Below are 24,988 nucleotides of genomic sequence, written 5' to 3' on the forward strand. Positions count from 1 at the left end.
AACTTCGGAGATGTTGCTGTTCTCTAAGTCTATAGTCCCTGCCCTTCAATCTCCCAAGGTAATAGGAAAGAGACATTGGAGAAATGCCCTTCACCTCAACTCTAGTGATAGAGCTTCTCTAGGACTTCTGAGAGATCTTTGAACTGAGCTCTCAACAGTTGGTTTTCCCAAATGCACATAGCTAATGCCTAAAAATGCCTCACATCTGAAAAAGCTAAGATGAACTCTGGTGGCAAAGTAGTAGCGGTTGATTTGCACGGTATCTGTACTCCCATACTTTATTAGTGCAGAAGGTTTGCAAATTATTCTGTAGACCACACAAAAGAGAATGCTGGCATAAGGAATGTATTTGGTCAAGTACAAAGTTGCCCAGCAGGGTATAAGGACTCAAACAATAACAGGACTCAAACAATGGGCATGAACTGGATATTCAGGGAAGCAAAGTCACAAGCATAGTTTCATACACTTTGGCCAAGGGAAATGAAATTAGTGAGATCCAACAGAAAATCCCCAAAAAGCTTACACATGCACACACACAGACATAGAGACACACACGTACCCAAATCCCTCAAGGGAGTAAATTTTAAAAATCCATCATGTTCAGAGAGAGGCCATTATTACAATGGGACTAGTTCAAATAAGACCCTTGCTATCTCCTTATCACTCCTAAGCACTCATAACCCTCTAATCACTCCTAACCCCTCATGCCCCTCTAATCATTCCTAACCACTCATGCCCCTCTAATCAGTTCCCGCCAATGTTGAGCAGTGAGCACTGGTAACTGACTAGCAAGCTGGGAGGGGTGGCAGGGAAAATAAATGCAAGGCAGAGAAAAACGAGGAACCAAATATGTCTTCCTTTCCTTTTCCAGGCTTCTAGCCAGAAGACAACACAAATGATAAGCAGGGAAGATTTGATGATACATTGAATTTAGAATTCTGAAATACATGTGCATATAGTGGAATGGATTAGGCATTCTAATTACCAAACTGATGCTGTGTTTCTGATTTAAAGTGACTAAGAAGTCTGTCAGTTGCCCAGTTGGGAGCAGAAAGGATTGGGGTTTGATCAAGTTTTGCTGTCAAATTTTGCTAGTAAGAGAGCTTACAAAATAAATTTTCAAAGCCAAATGGGAGACAAAAAATAAAGTTATGCTTTAGATAGGTCAGAGTCACATTTTTGATGTATTTGTTACACATACAATGATTTACCACTCCCCTAAGTCCACTCAAAATGGCAAGTTTCATGGGAAGTCGCTCAGCTTGCATTGTGGATATTATCTCGCCCCGCAATTTGAACTAGTATTTCCTACTCTAGGACCCCCCACAGTCATGTCTGCCAAGAATAACTTATCAAACTTGTTTTTTAATCAGAAATTGGTATTAACCTAAGCAATAGTACAATTATAGTCAATGTTTACAATAGTAGTCCTGGGTTAATAAAGGATTCCCAAGTGATTTCTTAAGTCACAAATAAAAATCACATACTACTAAGAATAATTAAGCAACTGGGTGGAATACATTTCTTTTATTTTAATTTATACTGAAAACTGGCAATTTATTTAAAATGTGCAAAAAATTATACTAATCAGAATATCTATTAATATAATGGTTATATTTGTAATAATACTCTAATGGTACTTTGAAGATTACCAAGTATTTTCACATTTTCTCTTTTGACTTTACCAGCAATTTAGCATTTATAAGAAAATAGACTTTTTGTAGAAGCTTCTAGAGCTATTCTCAGCTAATGTGTATATCCATGTATTTGTAGTATGTTGTATGCATACATTTGTAGTACAAATAGCATGTATTATGTCTGGTATATATGCTTATGTTGTGTGGAAACAAATAAGGGGAAAGATATCTTCTCTATGTTTTCCCAGATTCATTAGCCTCATGACCAATTCTATTTTTTTTATGACACTGTATTTTAGAATCCAGATTTCAAGCTTCTTCTATTCATGTCAACTCCTCAGACAAAAAGATATATATTGGCTTAGAGGTGTTTATTTTTTTTTCAAATATCTCATATACTTCATGAGAAACATAAAAAATATGAGAAATATATACTAGCAAATTAACAATGGAACTGAACCCATATTTGAGGACTCAGATCTCCAATGAATTCTGGAAAAAACATCTTATTGATAGTCAATGGGAGTCAGTACGTGCAAACAGGCTATAAACTTGCTACTCAGTAGGACAATAACAATTAGATTCTCAAGAATTGCAAATGTTCACAAATCACTTCTTAAAGTTTTAATTAGGAAATGTCTCATGACTGATAAATGTATTCATTATTTTCTTTAATTGTTAGCCAGAGTCTATACCTCTCAGAGTCTCAGAGCTTTTCCTTTAAGAGTTAATTTCAGAAAAATGAGATTGATATGTACCTGTAATCTAATAGAAGAGAGTAAAAGGTTGTTCTCAATTTTACAATGTTTTGCAAGGCATACTCACTACTTAAAGTTCATGGGAACTTTCTAACATAATTCATTACTGATAGCTCAACATGTTTGTTTCATCACTGTAAAACTGGCTCTTTATGACTAGAAATTACTAGTTAATAATGCTGAAGTTCACTGACATCCAAGAACAAAGAGTGAGATTTTCCCCTGAGGTCAAGAACAAGACAAGGATATTCACTTTCACTACTTTTATTCAACATAGTACTGAAAGTTCTAGCCAAAGCAATCAGACAACAAAAAAAAATAAAAGGCGTCCATGGGCACGTGGTGGCTCAGTCAGTTAAGCATCTGCCTTCAACTCAAGTCATGATCCCAGGGTCCTGGAATCAAGCCCCACATCAGGCTCCCTGCTCAGAGAGGAGCCTGCTTCTCCCTCTCCCTCTGTCACTCCCCCTGCTTGTGCTCTCTCACTGTCGCTCTCTCTTTAAATAAATAAATAAATAAATAAATAAATAAATAAATAAATAAATAAAATCTTAAAAAAATAAGAAATAAAAGTAATCTAAATCGGCAAGGAAGAAGTAAAACTTTCATTATTTACAGATGACGTGATATTATATATAGAAAACCCTGAAGACCCCACCAAAAAACTACCAGAACTGATACATGAATTCAGTAAAGTTGCAGTATACAAAATGAATGTACAGAAATCCATTGCATTTCTATACACTAATAATGAAGCAGCAGAAAGAGAAATTAAGAAAACAATCCCATTTACTATTGCACCAAAAATGATAAAATACCTAGGAATAAACTTAACCAAAGAAGTAAAAGATCTGTACTCTGAAAACTATAAAACAATGATGAAAGAAATTCAAGATGACACAGACAAATGGAAAGATATCCCATGCTCATGGATAGGAATAACAAATATTGTTAAAATGTCTGTACTACCCAAAGCAATCTAAAGATTTAATGCAATCCCTATCAAAATACTAGCATCATTTTTCACACAGCTAGAACAAACAATCCTAAAATTTGTATGGAACCACAAAAGACCCCGAGTAGCCAAAGCAACCTTGAAAAAGAAAAACAAAGCAGGAGGTATCACAATTCCAGACTTCAAGTTATATTACAAAGCTGTAGTAATCAAAACAGTATAGTGCTGGCACAAAAATAGACACAGATCAGTAGAATAGAAAGCCTAGAGGGTTACCAGAGAAGAGGTAGGTGGGCAGATGCATGAAATAGGTGAAGAGGATTAAGAGTACACTTATTTTGAGGAGCATTGAGTAATATACGGAATTGTTAAATTGCTACATTGTACACCTGAGACTAATACAACATGTTAACTACACTGGAATAAAAATAAAAACAAAATTATAAAAATAAAAATAAAAATAAAAATAAAAATAAAATAAATCCACACACAGTAAACTGGATCTTTATGACACACTAGAAATTCCTAGAGAGGTATACAGTGACGAAGTTCACTGAAATCCAAGAACAAATCATGATCTCTAGAAAATGATAATCTCACTCTAAGATTGGTGTCATTTGGAAACAGATCAAATCCTGTAATCTATTGTAAGTAGCCACCCTAGGATCAGTTAGAGTAGAGGCCTGGAAATATTTCTGGAGTTCTGAAGTGGGTCCTAAGTTGGTAGTCATATCTGCGGGGGTTGGGGGGTGTAGGTGGGTGGTGGTGGTAGTAGTGATAGTGAGGGTTCAAAATTTTACAGTAGTGTATAATAATTCATGTCCCAGGTATAATATCATACATTTCAAACCAACAAATTGGAGGAACTGTTGGATTCTAAAATCCATGGAGGGAGTATGGAGATTCCAGGGATGTGACTGAGCTGAAGAATAGGGATTGATCCTTCACATACTGGACAAGCAATAAGGCACTACCATTTTGTAGTATGTCAACAGATTATCTTCCAACATGTCATTCGGAGAATATGTTCTGCACAGAAAGACTCTTTCCCCTTTCTCTTGGCTACACTTTTCATAATATCAGAAAATAGATCCTATGTTGCATCCCATCCAAAGCTATTCATTGTTCTCCAATTTCATGGCTCTTGTAAATACCTTCAGGTAAAGGAGGAGTCTGAGGTGTGGAAACGCGTGCACACTCCATATCTCAATCAAACAGAACCCACCATAAAAATATATATATATATGAGGTCAGTATATAAAGCATTTAAGAGCACAGGCTTTCTGCTAGTTCCTGTGGCTTTTGTAACATATTACCGCAAACTTGGTGACCTCAAATCTCCAGTTTAGTTATGGGAGCTATGGAGAGTACAGTTTTTCTGTTATACCTGCAGGCATTAATAACTTTCAAACTCAGGAAAAATGCTTTGAGTGTTTTTTTAAATATTTTAAAGATATAGAACAATACGAAAGATTGTTTTAACATGCCTTCTATTTGGATATATGTATCCCAGTAGAATTAATTTATACAGTTTATTTTTTTTATTTTTTTTATTTTTTTTTTTAAAGATTTTATTTATTTATTTGAGAGAGAGAATGAGGTAGAGAGAGAGCATGAGAGGGGAAAGGGTCAGAGGGAGAAGCAGACTTCCTGCTGAGCAGGGAGCCCGATGTGGGACTCGATCCCGGGACTCCAGGATCATGACCTGAGCCGAAGGCAGTCGCTTAACCAACTGAGCCACCCAGGCGCCCTAATTTATACAGTTTAGAAACAAGTACTGCATTAACAGAATGCATACAATAATAAATTGAACAGTAAGTTATCATCTTTATATTTTTTTTTCCTTTCTGTTGAAAATTATAATTCATACTGCAATGAAAAATAAATCTTAGAGAAACACCCAAGAAGTGAATTTGATCTTATAAAGAGCATCTATCTTGTTCCCTTAGATAATGTAACAATTATAACTGGCAAGAATGGCTACTTTAAATTCCCTGACCACTTAGTCCAATTTTGCCTCCTGTTCATAATTGCCTTTTACTTTTTACCACAGTATCCTACTTTATTTTTGCTACAGCAGTTACCATTATCTTGTTCATATATGTTTATTATCTTCCTCTCATTATTTAGATACAAACTAAATATGAAGCTTTATCCTGTTTACTGCAGCATTCCCATCACCTACAATAGCACCTGGACCAGTGAAGGCATTTGCAGGATTTATTTATTAGCTGGACAAATAATTAAATCAAATAATTAATTAAAAGAAATAGTATGAATTTTACAAAAATTATGGCAAGAATTCCAGAGAATAAAAAACTTACAGATTGGTACATGCTTTGTCTTTACAGAAGTCTATTTTAATTAAATTGCTAGTATGTCTTCATTTCATAGATATTTTCAGTACTTATTGAGATAGATGTAAGTATCTCAAAGGGACAATTTTCCTTTATCTTTTATTTAACTACTGTTTTAGCCCACAAGATTCTACAGACTCTAGGATATAGCATCTTTAGGAAGTTTTCCATAAACCTCTGAGAGAAAAAAAAATCAAAGAATGAGTAGAGATGGGCCTTTTTAGAAATGCTGTTGGTGTTTTTTTTTTCTTTATAGAAAGGATCTAAGCTTACATAAAAGATGTCCAAGATATTAATGTTATATTTACAAGCAGCAAAATCTTTATAGCCTTGTACTTCAAACTGTACAAATTTATCTAAGACTCAGAATTTCTACCGAGCTTACAAAATAATTTGTCAAACCAAGCACTGCCTCCCAGTTTTCAGGTTGGCTGGTGGATATTCTAGCTAAATTAATGAACACATATAGAATATAATTTTTTTCTGATTTCAAGAATGATAAGTTGTCATTTGCCAAATATAACTTCTGTTTTGACATGCTAATCTTATATCATAATGTCTATTATTACTTTCCTCCCTTCTTCCTGGTTAGAAAAAAGAGTAATAAAAAAAACATTAAGTTGTCCTTGCATAGGAATATCAAAATGTTAAGTGTATTTCAGGTGTGAAATCTATGAAATGTTCTCATAACCTTCATACTGCCAAAGCAACACTGTACAGATGTGCCTGGCCGTCAAGCGGCTGTTAGAGCTGATCTCTGTTGCTGGGGTGAAAAGCAAAGGCCCACCAATGTCACCGATAAGATATTGTTATCAAAGTTAGGATTATTAGCTGGAACATTCAGTCACAGCACAGGAACTGACACTTTTTGAAAGGAAACCAAGAACCTTCAAAGTTACATTTCAGGCCTTCATGAAAATTTCTAGGTCAAAATCACAGCAATCCAAATGTATCTGCTTACAGAGAATGTGCAAGTCTATTGTCCTTCTAAAATTGTCCATTTTCTATCACTTGAAATCACATGACAGAGAAAAGTGGGCAGAAAGCCTCTGTCACATCCAATTTAAGGTAAAAATCTTAACTCTAATTAGCCTCTCTAAAAAGTCATGGTGGCTTTATATTGCCTTAATCAGTAAACTATAAACAACAACAGTAATATTAAAAAAAACACTATTTTTTTCATTTTAACACTCCGTCTGTCACTCATGGGAAGTGTACATTTTATCATTCAAGGTTTGATTTGTAGTGAACCTGAATTGAATGAATAATCTCCTTATACTACCCCATTCCCATGAAGTCAGGAAAGACCACCACTCATTAGCACTCATGCTGTAAATAATTTTAGTCCGTATTTGCTTTTATTCTCTCTCTCTCCTCTCTGCTCCATTCTGCACTCTACCACCAGACTGATTCTCCTAAAATATCTTTTCATTCACATTATTCTTTGACTCAAAAGCATTTCCTGCCTCTTAGCCCTTCAGGATTTCCTCCAAGCCCCTTCACCTCACATTTCAGTCTGATTTCATCACCTCGCACTTTCCACTCTTCCTCTGACCCTATTCCCTGGGACCAAAACCTCCTGTAGTGATCTACTTAATGTTCCCCTCACCCTCTTTCTGTAGTACTTGATTTTTTTTTTCTTTTCTCTACGGAATTCCTTGTGGCTGAAATTGTCCTCCCCTCCCCTTTAACATTCTTCCTTTAAAATCTAGCCCAAATACCACCTCCTGCACACAAAGTTCCCTAGGAACACTCACATAAAGACGTCTCTTCCTCCCTGTGGAGACCCATTACACAGATATTCCCCAATAATCATATATTTTCTTTGGGTCTGCTTTGAACTTATTAATTAAATAAAATGCTGCAAAACATTTACATTTTTTGTGCTTTTATATTCTCTCCAAAGGTAGATTATGAACACCTTGAAGGCAGTAGCCACTTTCTAACATTCCTTTTATCTCCTAAGATAGCTAACACAGTGTTCTTCATCTAATAAACATATAATTAATGCTCCCTAAATCAAGGATTTTTAAAATATTTGAGAAGTGAGCAGGGTGTGTATGTGAGGAAACTGAGGTCCAGAATCATAACTGAACATGTCTAAAGGTGACTGACTAGTAGTCAAAGATTTGGTTTGCTTGATTATTAAAGATATTTTCTACTTATACCAAAGTTACATTATTTCGTTACTTGATTGGTTGTTCTTGAGCCATGAAATTTATAAAATACACTGTTTTAATAAAGTATAGGCATATATGTTTGCAAATATAGTCTTGCATATAAATATTTATAAGTAAAACTAGGTATAAACAAAGTATCTCTGTGAATACAGGTATTTCAAGGGCAACTCTAGGGAAGTCAGTTTTAATGATTTATAAAGAAACAATATGCAAGAGGGGCGCCTGGGTGGCTCAGTCGTTAAGCGGCTGCCTTCAGCTCAGGTCATGATCCCAGGGTTCTGGGATCGAGCCCCGCATCAGGCTCCCTGCTCGGCGGGAAGCCTGCTTCTCCCTCTCCCACTCCCCCTGCTTGTGTTCCCTCTCTCGCTGTGTCTCTCTGTCAAATAAATGAATAAAAAAATCTTTAAAAAAAAAGAAACAATATGCAAGAAATGCACTGACAATGGGGACATCGATATTTTTAATGCACTCTGAATGACACGACCAATATCCTAGTAAGAATCAAATATTACACAAGTCTCTAATGTCCTGTTAAATCTTACGTTCTGCCATATAGCACTATAAACATATAATTATAAATCTGCATTTTCCATGAAGGTGAATAAGTAGCTTAATTTAATTCCAGTAATGTTTAAAATGTGGTGGACAATTCCAAGTTCCATTTTATCATGGAGGTTTTAATATGCTAGTGTGTGAAAAACAGGTAGAAATAATGTTACTGAAGAAAATCCAATCAACAACTGTTTTTAAATCAACAGTAAGTACTTAGGTTCTGGTTGAAGTGAGTTTGACATACGTCGGATTTATCCTTTCCCAGCGCCGTATCGTGGGGCAGTTTGCTGCTCATATTGCGTATTGTCACTTACCATCTTTCAGGATAGTTTCTCGCTCTGTGCCATCTATCTTCTGCCGGCCAATTAGGAAACTGGTGGTGTCAGCAAAGTAGATATAATTGGTTTCTGCGTGGAAATCTAAAGCACGAGGGTTTACCAGATTCTCTATGGGGATCATGTATTCATCAGCTATCTTGGTATTCAAGTCCATTCCTCTAACAATTCCTGGGCGTCCTTTCCCATAAAAGAGGAACAACTCATTCTTCGGTCCTGCAGAAGAAAGATTACAAACACAAACAACTGAGGCTGCCTAATCTTCTGTACACTGCAGAATGCCACTGTTTAATTAACTGGCACAATTAGCATTTTTTAAATTCAATACCAAAAATTAAACTCTAAAATATGCCAAATGTATCTTGATGCAAGGAGGCCAGCTAATTGCATTACTTTAATTAAAACAGAAATTACTTCCGTGAATGGGTTATATTTAGTTAATTATTCTTTTGTCTGTAACAGTCTGTATAGCAAAAACATGACAGATCATTGGATAACTGGTAACAGTAAAATGGACATTTATTAAAACATCTGGCACATTTAACTTTACAATTCATTACAATCTATCTAACACATTCTGTAGATACTAACTGTAGCATTCATTATGTCTGAAAAGGCTAAAAACTACAGAATATTTAAAACACCCCTCCTCGGAGTTTGCATCTAAGGCTGTCCAAAGGCAAACAAATAGAATCACACAGTATCACAAACGTGCAGGAGAATATATTACAAATGTCTAAACAAGTGATTTATTTTTTTAAAAAATGAAATAAAATGCCAGTTAAAGCACTCACTTTTTTCTTTACATCTTAATTAGAATGTTAGAGGTTGATGGTGTGTGCCAGTAACTCTGATGTACAACACAGCCCTTATCAAAAACAAAACAAAACAAAACAAAACACAAACTCCAAACAAAAAAGCTATTTCCCAGGTTAAAATGCTAGAATCAATGCAGCTTTTTCTACAGAGTGAATTGACTCCTTCAGACTTTCATACGAAATACATGCCAGGCTCTCCAATTTCTAGAGCAATTGACTTAGTTTGGTCCATACAATTTGAAGAAAATACTTTATATAAAAGGGAACACTTACTGAGTTTTATTAATAAAACTGAGGATACAAATGATTCAATTATAATTGCATAACAGTACCACAAGGGAGATTCTTAGCAAAGTAAAATAACTAAACTATAGAAAATTTGGAGAAAAAAGGAGAAAAAAAATGAGGACTTATTAGACTCCAGTGATGTGGCGCTTTGGGGAAAGAAGTTGGTGTTTCTCTGGGCCCAGGTACTGAAGACACCGTCCGGGGGACCCCAGCCCCTTCCTACCCACCCCTCCATCTGCTTTTTTCTTCCCTACTCTGGCAGGATGAGGCGTGCAGGCCTGGGTGAAGGAGCACCTCCTGGCAACTATAGGAACTATGGCTATGCTAACAGTGGCTATAGGGCCTGTGAAGAAGAAAACGACTCATTGAAAGTCTGAGAAGCAAAGTAACTGCTATAAAATCTCTTTCCGTTGAAATAGGCCATGAGGTTAAACATCAAAATAAATTATTAGCTGAAATGGATTCACAATTTGATTCTACAACTGGATTTCTAAGTAAAACTATGGGAAAACTGAAGATTTTATCTGGAGGGAGCCAAACAAAGCTGCTGTGCTATATGATGCTGTTTTCATTATTTGTCTTTTTCGTCATTTATTGGATTATTAAACTGAGGTGATGCAAAAAAAAAATGAGGACTGACTCATAAACTCAATACCCTCAATACAAACAATATTGTCAGTTTATATAATTTCTTTCTCTTGTTTTCTTTTAAAATTTGTGTTATTGAATATTAAATGTATATGAACTTGTATTCATTATATTCTAGTGTATGAAGAAAAATAAATCTCATGCACCTGGCACAGATCTTAAAATATTTCCAGAACACTGAAAAGTATGCATGTGCCCTAAACCAATGCCCGACCCCTTTTTTCCTATTTCCCTTTCATCCCAAAGACTTCCAATATCCTGATTATTTTGTTTATCGTGTATTTTGTCAAGTTTTAGTACACATGTTGCATGTATTTCCCAACAGTACATTGTTTGATTTTGCATATTTCAATTTCATGTGTGAATTCTTCTGTGAATTAATTTTATTCTTATTATATTTGTAATATTCATCCATGGTTGTTGCAATTATTGTTCACTTATTTTTGCTGTTATATCGTATTCTTTCATGTGACTCTTTCAAATTTAATTTATTTAGTTACTTTTCTAATGTGCAATTAATTATATAGAAGAGGACACTCAATTTTATATTCTGCTTTTATTACTAAATCTTAGCATCAAAATTATGTTCTATGTTGATCCATTATTTTAAGTCTTACATTCATTCTTTCAGTATGGTCAGTATAATATATGATAATTTGTCAAACTGTTCCTCAGTTGATTATATCTTTTAATTCTTATAATAATACTGAGATAAGCATGTTTTTCTTCAACCTAACATTTTGCACATTTTCTTAGATGATCTCTAAGCATACATTTCTAGAAATGGAATTACTGGTAAAGAATATTAACATCCTTCTTCCTCATTGGCCTTACAGCTTCTCAGTGTCCACCTACTTTCGAGTATTTTTTAAAAATAGTATTGCATATTATTTTAAAGTAGTGCAGATTTATTTGAAAATTAACATTTTCTACCAACTTTATATGCATAAATACTTTTGTTTTTTAAAAATAAGAATCTTAAAAAAATTTAAAAATAAAATAAAAATAAAAATAGGAATCTTAGGACGCCTGGGTGGCTCAGTTGGTTAAGCGACTGCTTTCGGCTCACGTCATGATCCCAGGGTCCTGGGATAGAGAGCTGCATCGGGCTCCCTGCTCCCTGGGGAGCCTGCTTCTCCCTCTCCCTCTGCCTGCCAATCCTCCTGCTTGTGCTCTCTCTCTCTCTGTCAAATAAATAAATAAAATCTTTAAAAGAATAGGAACCTTATATAACACTTTAGTACCTCATTTTAAAAAAAATGTATTTTATTGTCATTAAAGTCTTCAAAACATTATTTCCTTTTTTTTTAAGGATTTTATTTATTTTATTTGAGATAGAGAGCACAAGCAGGGGGGAGAGGGAGAAGCAGACTCCCCACTGAATAGGGAGCCCAATGTGGGGCTCGATCCCAGGACCCTGAGATTATGACCTGAGCGAAAGGCAGATGCTTAACCGACTGACCAACCCAGGCACCCCCAAAACATTATTTTCAATGACAGCATCATGTTACCTGCTAGAGAGGCAATATGATATAGTCAGGTGCTTACCTATCGTTAGATATTTAGATTGTTTCTGGGTTTTCGTTATTATAAATACATTTACAATGAATTTCTTCAGTCAAAAGAAGGATAAATTCTTAACACTGTCAGTTTTATGGTTTTTTAAAAAAATATTTTATCAAATTTCTTTCCAACAGTGATATCAATTTCCAATTCTATTAACAATACACAAGAATACTAGTTTCACCATACCCAATTTTGCTAATGTTTTTTTCTTTTAAAGATTTTGTTTATTTGTCAGAGAGAGCACACAGGCAGAGGGAGCAGCATGCTGAGGGAGAAGCAGGCCTCCCGCTGAGCAAGGAGCCTAATGCGGGACTCAATCACAGGACCCTGGGCCCATGACCCAAGTAGAAGGCAGACGCTTAATGGACTGAGCCACCCAGGCATCCCACTAATGTTTATTTTTAATTGATGTTGTCATTGGTATTCAGTAAACCTGGTATTTCATTGGTTTAATGTATGTGTGTATGTTTTATTTTTTATATTTTTTTAAAGATTTTATTTATTTATCTATAGAAAGCGCAAGTGGGGGCGGGGGTGCGGGGTGGGCAGAGGGAGAAAATCTCAAGCAGACTTCCCGCTGAATGCAGAGCCCCAACCAGGACTCAATCTCACAACACGGAGATCACGACCTGAGCCAAAACCAAGAGTCAGGTGCTTCACCAACTGAACCACCGAGGTGCCCCTGTGTGTGTATGCTTTAAATAAGAATAACGATTTTTCCCATTGTTTACTTAAGTCACTTATTTTAGTCATTCAACACCCATTTTAAAGTTTCTTCTCGTGTGTTTTCTTGTACAATAGACAATTGAAACTAAAAACTACATTTCAGAGACACTCACAGAGTGATGGGCCTGGTTTTAAGTACCTATAATAAGATGTACTAACTCACATTTGGGATATGGAAATGAGGCTGCTTTTTGCTCCTTCTGTTGGTATTCATCCAAAGGAGAAATTTGAATTTTTCCACATTAGTGTTCTTCCTTTGTGTATATCAAGAGGCAAGGAAGAGGGTGTTGTGTTGTGTTGTTTTGTTTTGTTTTGCTTTGTTTTGTTTGCCAGTAGAGAGCTATCAGTTGAGACATATTTCTGGAGGTAGTAGTTGTGGTGCAAGTTGTGGAGATTCCTGGATATTAGTTAAAATGGTGTGTTTTTGAAGTTACCATTGATATTTGTGGCTTCCCGATGTCCTGGCTTCTGAGTGTGGCAGGTTTCCAATTTGAAGCCAGGGTAGTTCAATGGTGGTTTTGAGGGATGTTCTGAGGACTGAGTCTAGAAGCTATTGCTTCAGGCTTTTCATTGATTGTGTAAGCACCTATCTATTTGTATTTGATCTTTTCTGCTTAAAATAACTAGAATTGTCTCTGTTAATGTAAATGTACCTTGACTGATACACTATATTAAGGGTGATTAGGGCTTAGGCAACTGTGATCCTATTTTCCCCCCAAACATCTGTATGTATGTATGTATGTATACATGCATGCCAATATGTATATATAAATGTGTATGGTTGCATTTTTTTATGACATGTCACCATTTTTCAAGTAGTAACCACACCAGGTTAAAGGCTGGTCTCACACACACACACACACACACACACACACGCATGCGCGTGCGCAACTTCACTCATCTTGAGACTTCTCTCAGTTATCCAGAAGATCTCTTGAACAGGAGACCCAGCATTTAATACAAAGTTAGAAATGAAAACAAAATACTAATACATATATTTTATCACAGTTGAGCCTCCTGGGTTTTTGATTAAAAAAATATTTGTGCTACCATTTAGACTTAAAATTTTAACAAATTTAGTGATCTAATGTCATAGTCCTCAGTGAGCACATGACAAGAAAGTCGGAAGAAATGGCAAGACGGTGACCAGAGAGGAAAAACTGACAGAAATAAAAAGCCATTGCTATAACAAAATGGAGACACGATGGGCACTGTAAAAAGCAGTCATCATAACTTTAAAAATTATGGTATTGAGGGACATTTAAAGGACAACAGTCTCCACATGGACATCATTTCTATACAGACCATTCTAATATATTTGATTATGAAGACCCCAAGTAAAGACCTTAATTTAACAAATTTTGGGGCAACAATCTAAGTTTACAAAAGTCATGTATAAAATTATTTATTAGCTTATTTAAATAAGAAACAATTAAATTATTCAGTATATTTCACAAACAAAACAGAGACATGTCTTACTGTTTGAAAGCTTTTCAATAAAATTGTTAAAGAGATTGATATTTAATTAGTATAGCTCCAGTTACCTGGAAAATTAAATAATGAAATGAATTTCACTCCCCAGTGATGCTGGATAAGATGAAACATTACTTTATGTGGATTTCTGTTGGACTAAACAGCACACCTATTACTAGGAGCTACTTCTTAGTTCAGATGAGAGAAAATATGGTCAACCAAATATTCAATTTCATTAGACCAAAAGCCTTCTTTAAGGAATTAAGGAAAGGATCTTCCTAAAAATATACCCTAAAGTATGCTTCCCGGGGATCCATAAATTTAGCGACTCTGTTGCCTGATTCAGTTTCTCATTCCCATCATCACAAAACAAAACAAAAAACCCTGAATACTGAGAAAAACGGCTGGTACATTTTGCAGGCAAATTTCACCTGTTGAAGTCTTATATTATTCTTGACGTTGACGTCGCTAATTAATAATATAAATAAATAAATAAACCTATCCTGAAGCAGTAGATGCTGGCAAAATGTATGATTTTAACAACATACTTTTGCACGACCTGCCGTCACTTCCCAGGTTGAAGCCCGTCCTGCAGCGACAGGTCCGTGTTTTGTAACTGCTGCTGAGCAGACAGATGTGTGAGCATCCCCCTGGCATTCCATATGGATCCACTTCACATGCATGGCTTCTGACTACAACAAATAAAAAACAGCACACTTGAAATTCTCCAAAGACAAGATAATTATGTACATTGGTATGTTGAAACGTTTGCAGTGCAAGAAGAGGGAATCCTACGAAAAAGCTTTATACCCAGGTATTTATTACCATAATCAATTGGAAAAAGTGTTTAAACCTCATAGAAGAAGAAGTAGGAATTTGCTAAAGTCCTCCAAAAAATATGTTTAAAAAATTCTGCTTTTATATTAATTTAAACTGTTTACATGTAAGCGAAATAAGTAACATGATTTTTTTTTGATGCAGGCTTGTTGTTCTTTTTAAAAATGCATATTTCTTACAAATATAAAAAGATACTGTAAAAATATGCCAGGTTAGGTAATTAAGCAGAGAAAGGATTTCTTTTGAAATAATCCATTATATGAGCACTTAACCTAGAAGAAATGTGATTCAGTAACTATCTTATTAAGAAGTTCTGAGACATATATTCTTTTTTTCAGTTTTGAGTCCGTTGCCATTTTGAGAACTCTACCACAAAATGAATGTGTGTGTGTGTGTGTGTGTGTGTGTGTGTGTGTGACAGTATAGTGAATTTAAATTTAGAAATTTAGTAATTTTCAAAAGGAGGAGGCTAGTTTACACGTGGAGATTGAGAAGTAGGACATTTCATGAGGGTTGAAGTTAGAGAAGGAAAAAAGTAAAGGAAAAGTACTGTACGAAGACAATGAGAAAAAGATGAGTCAAAGAAAAAAAGGCTGTGGTAGGAATAATGTCAGTAAGATTTTACATACTATTGTAATTATATTTCTTTTTGATCACCACTTGAAATTGTGACAAATAACATGGCAATTTTCTTTTAATAATAAAATGGTTATGCTTTTAAAAATGTAAATTGTATTGATGAACAAGCATCACTAACCTGCTATGCAAAAATAACTGGTTTGTGTTTTTAAGAAATACTTAGAAACATTATAGCCTTCTCATTGAAAGTTTTTTTTTAATTAACTTGTATTAAATAATAATTGGGGTAAGTTAAGAGACCGGAATGATTACAATAAGAACTGGATAGATTCTGTAAGAGAGTCACCTGATTTGAAATGTCTCCCACAATGATACCCAAAAAAAAAAAAAAAAAAAAGAATCCTTAGCATCTTAGCATCTGGGTTTCCTGTCTACATATATCATGATTGAAAGTTCTTTCCTGAATCTAAATCTAGCCATCATTTCAATTCTATGGTTGTAGAAACAATTCACTAGGAACTGAACAATTTGTCATTTAGACTTGTGCTGGAAGTGCTATTCCATTTTTTCAAGCAGACATGTATACTTTTGCTATCAAACAGAGAATTTATGACTTACCCACTCTAACTCCATACAAAGCACAAGGACCACATCCCCATTCAACCCACCATTATAAAGGCAATGAAGAAGTCTTGTGTCTTACCTGTTGGTTGAGTTCTTTTTTGATAAATTCGGATGCCTCGAGCATTTTCCATTTTAATGAATGAATGAATATCTGTGCCATTAAATCGGTTTATCCTTATGATATTGAAGTTATCAGAATTGGTTGCATACAAATAGTCTTCAAACACAGTTATGCCATAAAGATGTCTGACCTATACGGAGGGGCAAAAATAACTATGATTTTTAATTATGCTGCTTTCAACTTGAAAGAAAAACTGATTGTGCTTACTACTGTGGAAAATTCCTATAGTAGGGCAGTCACACACATATTATCACTTATTTTCTCTCAAAGAATTAAACATTTCACTAATTTAAATTTTTTCTCTGAGAAGAAAACATTATGCAGTAGTAGATAAAGCAGTTCTAAATGTATGGAGAATTTTATTCATGATTCAATAAGAAAACATGTTTAGTAGCTACTTTTCAAAGGCAAGTGAGAACAAAACTTCCAAGCATATTCAATAAGATGCTTATGGCACTGTTATATAAGATGTGAGATGTTTTTATGGGCTGCTTGTTCATATAGCCAGGAGATACAAAATCTAAAAATGTATAGTTCTGGCTGTGTAAGGACTGATGAGAAAACACCTTTGAAAATTTATTTTATAAGTTCAAAATTCCATATATATATATATATATATATATATAATCCCATTTTTTTAAGCCACAGGTTACATTTAGACAAATACTTGTCCCAGCATGGAAAACAATAAACAATGAAACTACGTATTTGGAATAATTGTAAAAAAAAATAAAAGACTTTACTCATGAATCACATATGTTTCTAAAGCCTTTTCATAATGGATTTGGAAGTAATGACACTTGAACAACATAACTCTCCTTAGCAGAGGTCCTGGGAATTGAGTGGAGGAATGGATATCTTGCAGTCATTGCAAGCTTCTAGTAAAGCAGAGGAAGAATGAGTTTATTGATCTTCTCATACAAATGCCTACATGCTAAGCACAATGCTTTTGGGCATTCCTCCTGTTATAGTTAATTTAAAATGGTTCTGTGTCAGGGTAGGGTGGGGCTATGATTCGATTTGCTATAGAGATTCCGCTGAAAAAAATCTGTCACAATTCTTTGGCATTATATGGCACTTTTAGTATAGATTTGTAGTTAAGAGAATTTGAAAAAGTATATATGGTTTGACTGTAAAAATTTATTTTTTTAAAGATTTTACTTATTTATTTAAGAGAGAGAGAGAGCGAGTGAGCACGAGCCAGGAGAGGAGCAGAAGGAGAGGACAAAACTGACTCCCACTAAGCAAGGAGCCTGACTGGGGCTCATCCCAGGACCTTAATCATGACCTGAGCCAAAAGCAGACACTTAACCAACTGAGAAAGGTAAGATAGGAATTAATGAGGAGAATCATTCCATGTTAAAGCCCAAATAATGTTTTCCAATGTAAGGGTCTTTCCCCAGTGTGTGTGTGTCTGTGTGTGTGTGTGTGTCTGTGTGTGTGTGTGTGTGTACCCACACTCATGCACAAGTGCATGTGATAGAGAGAAGGGGTGGAGGTGTCATGTGTTTATATACTAATATCATTTCCACATAAGCTGATATCATATTCTCTAGATAAATCTAAGCCCAAATTTTACTTGAGCAATACTTTTTCCTATAAAAATTGCAGGTAAACTCAATTCTTCCATCGCCATTAATCTCATGTATGTTTTGCCCAAAGTTTGGAGCCATTCATCTGGGAGTGTGTGGTTCTGGCATACTTACTTTGCTCTTTACATAACTGCCAATCCACACCCAAGAGAAAAACACAGCCACAGAAGGGACAACGGGCAGGGTAGAAAATGGGTCCACGTAGTAGAGATGAAATTGTATTCACTGTCCCTGTTCCTTCCTTCAGAAGAGCCTGTTTCCCATGAAATAAGTACACTGTTGCCTGCTCTGCTACTCCCAACACCTCTGGGAGGAGCTTAGAGTGGTAGCTGGACCATTCTGCCTACAGCTCAAATATTTAGAGAAAAGTATCTATGTTGGATGACTTAGTGACAGAGTAAGCATATGTTTAAGGAATCAGAAAAAACACAGGAAATAGAAATGAAAAAAATGAATAATTAAAAACCAGGCATTAGAAAACTTTTTAAAAGTAATCCTGAGGAAAATCATTTGAATTTCTTATAAGGTTTAAAATTTTAATTACGTATAGGTAAAAAGAAGACCCATCATAATCATTTTAGAGATTAGATCCTCTAAAAGTCATAACTAAGGCTTTCCAAAGAAATCAAGTTTTTTACGACAGGCAGAAGTACAAAAGAAATAACTGGCCTCATCTCTAATATTGGACACTTTTTTTACTCCCAGATTAGTGCATTTGTTTGTCTTTCAAGGAAGGTAAAATAATTTCATTGTTAAAAACTGATTAGAAAGGAAAGGTAACTTTAAGGGATCATTACAGAATATTTTTGTCTTGGATTGCAAAAGAAAGAAAAGGGATTCACATATTTCGGCTCCATAGAATAAGAATCTCACAAGAAATTAGTGCGATCACTGAGGTAAAATTCAGTTGAAGAAAGTACACTAGTGAATAAGCTTATTTCTACTTAGAGATCTCCTTTAAGTGTCTACTGAGTGTTATCTGCAAAACCTTGTAATTCAGCAAGGCAAAAACTACACAGATGGGAAAGATCTTGACCTCAGTGACTTTCACAGGATTCTCATTCTAGGAAGTGCTTGAATGCATCAGAAGTCAACATGTAGTCCAGCCTTTGAAAATAATAAAAATATTTTTGTGAGCAGCCATTTGCTATTGTTAGCACAATAACTCCAAGGCCACACGGGATAGATGATAGTCTAGCTCCTTACAGATAAACTATTTTTTTCTCCTTATAAATAAACTATTTAAATTAGTTTTTAGTAAGTTTTACCTTTAACAGGTCAAAACATCTGTCCTATTCTAATTCCTTTCTTACTAGTGTGACAGTTTTGCTTTTGCTTATTGTTTTTGTTTTATTTTTGTTGGGCTCTGTTTTGTGTGCTTTGCTTTTAATAGAGCAAAAGAGGAAGTCAGAGGCATCTCCAATATTATGGAATGTGCTGTGAAAAGAACATTCTCCCATATAGGAAATACATCACAATTTTTATGACCCTTTGCAGCTTGACTTCGTAAGAAATTTTCAACATTGCAATTCAATTTTTGGGTCTTCTTCCTAGTATGACACCATTCATTTTATTACCTTAGCTGCATTTTCTAACAAAATTGTACTTACTTGTCTGCCTTGAATGATAGTATGTCTATTTTTTCCTTGATAGTCCACTACTTCCACATAGTCCAAGTAAAGATCTACCCAGTAAACCAATTTGTTGACTAGGTCTAGTGCCAGTGCAGCTGGCTGCTCTGTCTTTGAATCAATTATCCTCGTTCTGTTCAGCCCATCCATGTCACATCGCTCCACTTTGGCCACATTCCCGTAGTCAGTAAAGAAAAGTTTTCTGTTGAAAGAAAACTAAACGTTAAAGTGGAGGGGGGCGGGGGAGCTTATTCAATAGAACCATCTGTAAAAAACAGAACTTTTCCTTCTAATTTATTTCAGTGGTTACATCTGTTAGCTTCGCATAACCATTTCCATATAATATCACTCATAAACAGAGAAATCTGCTAATGAATATTGCAGGGCATAAGGGAGCAGGTTAACCAACAACTGTAAAATTTCCCCAAAACGAATGATTATGGTGGGTTTATTATTGTATCAGGGGAAATGTTTCTTTAAGCCTCATAGAACTGATACACAGACACCACAGGAACGCACGCAGCCCATTTGGTATAAGCTTCAGAAGTGAGCCAAGTCACCAGGCCAGGGCACATGAACTATCAGGCTTTATCTTCACCCTGCTTTTCAAATTGCCTAGTAATGTCTGTCTCCTATAAGAGCTATTGTGTGGAGTTCAGTGATGCTATGAGTGGTAGAGAATAGCAAACCTGGAATGGAATTAAGCAGATGGAAAAGCCAATGTGGTGTTTGTAGCAATGGAAATAAAACATAAATAATTCCCCCAAAACCAATCCCAAATTCTCCCAAATATTCCCAAATTACAAAATTTCATAAAGCAAATGCAAGCCTTTTCTCCTCATTTTCCCTCTACTTGAAGGAACAATCTAAAAAGCAATGTTGACCTCTGAGACAAAAAAATAATAATCCTTCCGTGAAACACTAACAGTGTCTATCAAAGGTTTAAATACCTCCAACACCTCAGTGTCTAATATCTGATTAGTTTTCACTATGTTTAGTAAACACAAATCAATTTCAGTTAACCTGACAATATTATAACAAGATTACCTACTCAGGAGACAAAATTACATTTGTAAATAGAAGACTATCTTACCTTGACTTAAATACAGTCTCAAGAATAATCTGATTTACAGTGACTGAGCAATATTAAGATTACCTAGAGCATAGAATATTTGATTTTACAAACTTGGTGAATTAGTTTTTAGTTACTTTTCTCAACACCCTTGTATTATCTAACAGTATGGGGTATATTTCAAGCTAAAAAGGATTATTTAAACTGTAATTTAACTCTTTCTCCTGCAGGAGGTTTTGACTAATTTTTAAACATTAATGCATACTGTTCTGTGACAGTATAAGCCGGGTTTTATTCTGAGAAGATATTTCCCTAAATGTTCTTGAAAGACCAATTTATCACGATAAGTTAAAAATTATCTTTCAAGTAACATTCTATTCAGGTGAAGAGCTTTTCTATTCTAGTAAAGAATAAATAAAAGGACATATGGTGCTATGTTTTATTGTCATGCTTAACGTTCAAACTTCTGCCCCTATGCGCTCACTCGCACTTGCTCTCTCTCTTCTCCTGCTTCCATCTTGCATCTCATCTTTCTTCACTTTAAATCAATTTGTTTATAGCTATCCTAAGTTAAATTACTATAAGGAGTACCTAGTTTTCCTATTTCTTACTGTAGAACACTACCCACTATTCCTGTTAGATGAAGCTCTCTTTTTCATCCCATACAAAAATACCTCTCCTTTTCTAGTATCCTTTTCTGAATGGTCCATTCCACAGAGCTGAAGAGATGCTGGTGTGTGGGTAGGTTTGGGTATTGAGAGTTGGAGGCTCTTGGGCACACTATGGATAATGTCATATGTATAGACTATGCATAGTGATATAAAGCAGGTGATTGTACCAACTACATGGTTTGAAGAGGAAAGATGAGTCTGGAGTTAGAGACTTCTTGGAAGTCATCTTGAGATGACTTAATTACATGTAATCCAAAAAGGGAAAAAAAGAAAAGTGTGCCAAGATCAGAACCATGGAGGTGTGCTGTTGGAGAAAGAAAACCAAATAAAGATCAGAGGCTATGGTCAAAGAGATCACACAGACTTTCATAGAAATCTAAGGGAGAAAAGTTCCAGAATAAAGGACCGCAGTGGCTGGCTGGGTCAATCACTTCACAAAATAAAAAATAATATAGATTAAGAAAATGCAGTTGAATTTGGTATTTGTTAAAATACTAGTAATTTTGAGAAGTTGCTTGAGAAGTTGGAGGAAGAGTGAACTAGCTGATGATGAAAGAGGTCAGGAAAATGTGATTTATTTTTCTAAGATTTTCAGTGATATTGACCTACTATTACAGGAATGATGCAAGAGATTCTCATATTTATTCCAGGTCATAATAAAACTGGTTGAGGTAACTCTTTGAGTAGTTTCAGCCAAAATATGAGGGGAAAAGTATAAATATATGACTCATCAAAATCTCCCTGTTTTAATGAAGAGTAAAATCAAAAGAACAGGAAGACTTTGGGTATGTGAAGAAAAATAACCAAGTACTAGAAGAAACAGTAAAGAATTTATTATCTTTGTATTCCCAACACATAGTAAAAAAACCTAGTGCCCAGTGGAGACATAAAAGATGTTCCTTACACCAAATTGACTCTTCTCAAACTTCAGAACACTGACTATGATAAGTTCTGTTCACTTATAACTGAAATACAAGAAATGGAAGAGTTCACCAGGATAATAGTTCTGATACCATAAAACTGTAAGCAGCAAGTACCCTTAGTCACATGTTATACGCATTTTTTTTCCTTGTTTTAGTAATGTTTAACCTTAGTTTAAAATCTCCTACTATTGTTACAGAGAAAAGCTTCATTCTCAGAGCATTCTTTAATTGAGGCATAGTTGTATTAGAATTGAAAACAAGAGCTAAAGTTTGTATCTAAAATCTAACGAAATTTCATCTGTGATATAAGTGTAGCTGGGTTGAAAAATCACTCTTTTCTTTCCTATAAAATATCTTAGAAATCTTAGAAAAGTAAATAATGTTTTGTGAACCCCATTATCTCACTGATCCTCACCTCTGAGATAGAAGGGGCAGATTATTTTTATTTTACAGAGGAAATAGGCTCAAAGCCCACATGATTAGCCACTACCAGAGCCATAACATGAATGTTTGTCATGCCTTTAGTTTTTAACTCATTGTTTTGAAATAATCTCAGACTTACAGAAGAGTTATAAGAATAGTCGAGTGAACACCTATGTCGTTCACTTAGATTCATCAGTTATTCACCTTTTGTCCCTCTGGCTATTTTTAGTACTGCCTAGTACTCTGTGACAGTAAATTACAAACACTGCCTAGTACTCTGTTAATCGAAACACTCCAGCCTCCATTTTCTAAGTGCAAGGACCTTCTCTTGCATAACCACAATACACCTATCAAAATCAATAATTTTAACACTAATACAATATACAGTTTTTATTCAAATTATGCCCATTGACCAATAATGTTCTATATAGTCAAATTTCCCTTTTTTTCTGATTTAATATAATCCAGCATTATACGTTGCATTTAATCATCTTTTTTCTCTAGGCTCTTTTAATTCTGAACAGTTTTTCAGCCTTCCTTTGTTGTTCACGATGTTATAATTTCTGAAGGGTAAACAAGTTGTTTTAAAGAATATCTTCATGTTGAATTTTTCTCATAATTATATTATGTTATGCCTTTTGAACTGAAATGCCATAGTCTTGTACTTTCTAGTTACTGCCTCTGGGCTTGGAGACTATGGGTAGGTAAATCTATGTTCTACCCCAGAAATTCCATAAAAAGGAGCACAGATGGTAGTTCGGAGTCTCATTTACTCCATCTTATTCAGTATTTTCTGAACACTTAACTCTCTTAACTTCCAGGTTCTTGGTTACCCTTTCAGTATCTTTTCCTACCAGGAACCAAGTATCTGATGCAGCTTCAAGTACAGCAGAGCCCCCAGTATAGTGCCATGTTGAACTCATGGTGGACAGAAGGGACCATTCTAAAATCTGTCCTATGTCCTATTCCCTCAGGATTACAATAATGACATTTCTTCTCTCTCTGTTCATTCTTGTGGTACCAGTTATTTTTTTTTATCCTCTAGCATGAAAAATAAATTGAGCTTGCTCTTCTCTTGTTCTTCATTTATTTTTTTTTTTGATGGCACTGACACAAAAATTTAAATTAAAATAAAACAATATTGCAACTACTGTCTGTATTTCTGACGTATTTAATTATTAGTTCATAAAGGACGGCAACATTTCTTTCAAATTGTCATTTATTCATCCAGTTCATTATTCTTCTGCTTCAGCATCTGTAGTATAGGGGTTTATCATTTTGGCTTCCTTATCTCATCAGATGTGGGAAACAGATTTTAATCAACGTCTTTGTTAATTAGATGAGTAACCTTGTTTTACTATAGATATATAAGTTTTATACAGTAGGAGATAGCAAGAAACTTTGAGTGTTGTTGGTAAACTTGCCTGACGTAAATCAAAAGTCTCAAAGAGAGCCCTCACAGACAGTGACAGAGCACTGTGCTTACAGAGTTATGGCTCCAATCATCCCTACACTTTAAAGCAAAGCAATTGTTACAGGTACTGACATTTTAAAACATGTATTTTATTTTCTTTAGCTGATAAAAATAAGACTTACTTTTGCCAGTGATATACATTTTAAGTGATGCTTCTGTAGTTTTGTACGTTGTCCAAACTGACAAAGGGGAATGTAAACACATCAGAGTCCTGTCTGTCTCTTTTTAACTGCATAGTCAACCTTGGTTTTGTGTCACATTCTTACTCCTAACATTTTGGTTATAGCTTCATGATGGAATTTAGAAATTTTTCAGAGTTCTCACAATGAAATTACCTACTATTCATTTTAACTGCTGAAAAATGAGGTCACACAGCAAGATTTGGGTTAGGGAGCAGAAGAGAGGGGGCAAGACATAAAACTAGGGGGCCATATATTATCAGATTAAAAAAACAAAAACAAAAACAAAAAACATTGTTCTGATTAGGGCCTAAGAAACCATCCATGTTTATTAATCATGTGTTAAAGTAGGTAACTGCATTTCTTTACATTTTAGGAAAATAGTATGTATTTTCCTTGAAAAGAATTACATTAGGAACTTCATTTTTCAGTCTTGTTTTTTAAAATAATTGTGTTATTCAAATAGCATCAATAGTAATACAACTTTATTTCTTCCATTGTATATACAAAAACTGAACAAGAAAGCAATTTTCCACATTATATAGAGTAATTAAAGTACATTCAGAACT

At 34.9% G+C, this 24,988-nt stretch overlaps 1 protein-coding gene and 1 pseudogene across 1 annotated transcript in view; one reads left to right on the forward strand and one right to left on the reverse strand.

Annotated features, from left to right (window-relative positions):
• The window catches only part of LRP1B (LDL receptor related protein 1B), a 1,883,216-nt gene that overhangs the window by 796,886 nt on the left and 1,061,342 nt on the right, over positions 1-24,988 (reverse strand). The window contains 4 exon segments of the mRNA XM_035726875.1: positions 8,754-8,990; positions 14,842-14,985; positions 16,413-16,584; positions 19,657-19,879. Of these exon segments, the coding sequence (XP_035582768.1) occupies positions 8,754-8,990; positions 14,842-14,985; positions 16,413-16,584; positions 19,657-19,879 (776 nt within the window).
• Positions 10,029-10,496, forward strand: LOC113920527 (annotated as a pseudogene).

This window comes from Zalophus californianus, chromosome 3 (assembly GCF_009762305.2).
Source record: "Zalophus californianus isolate mZalCal1 chromosome 3, mZalCal1.pri.v2, whole genome shotgun sequence".
NCBI lineage: Eukaryota > Metazoa > Chordata > Mammalia > Carnivora > Otariidae > Zalophus > Zalophus californianus.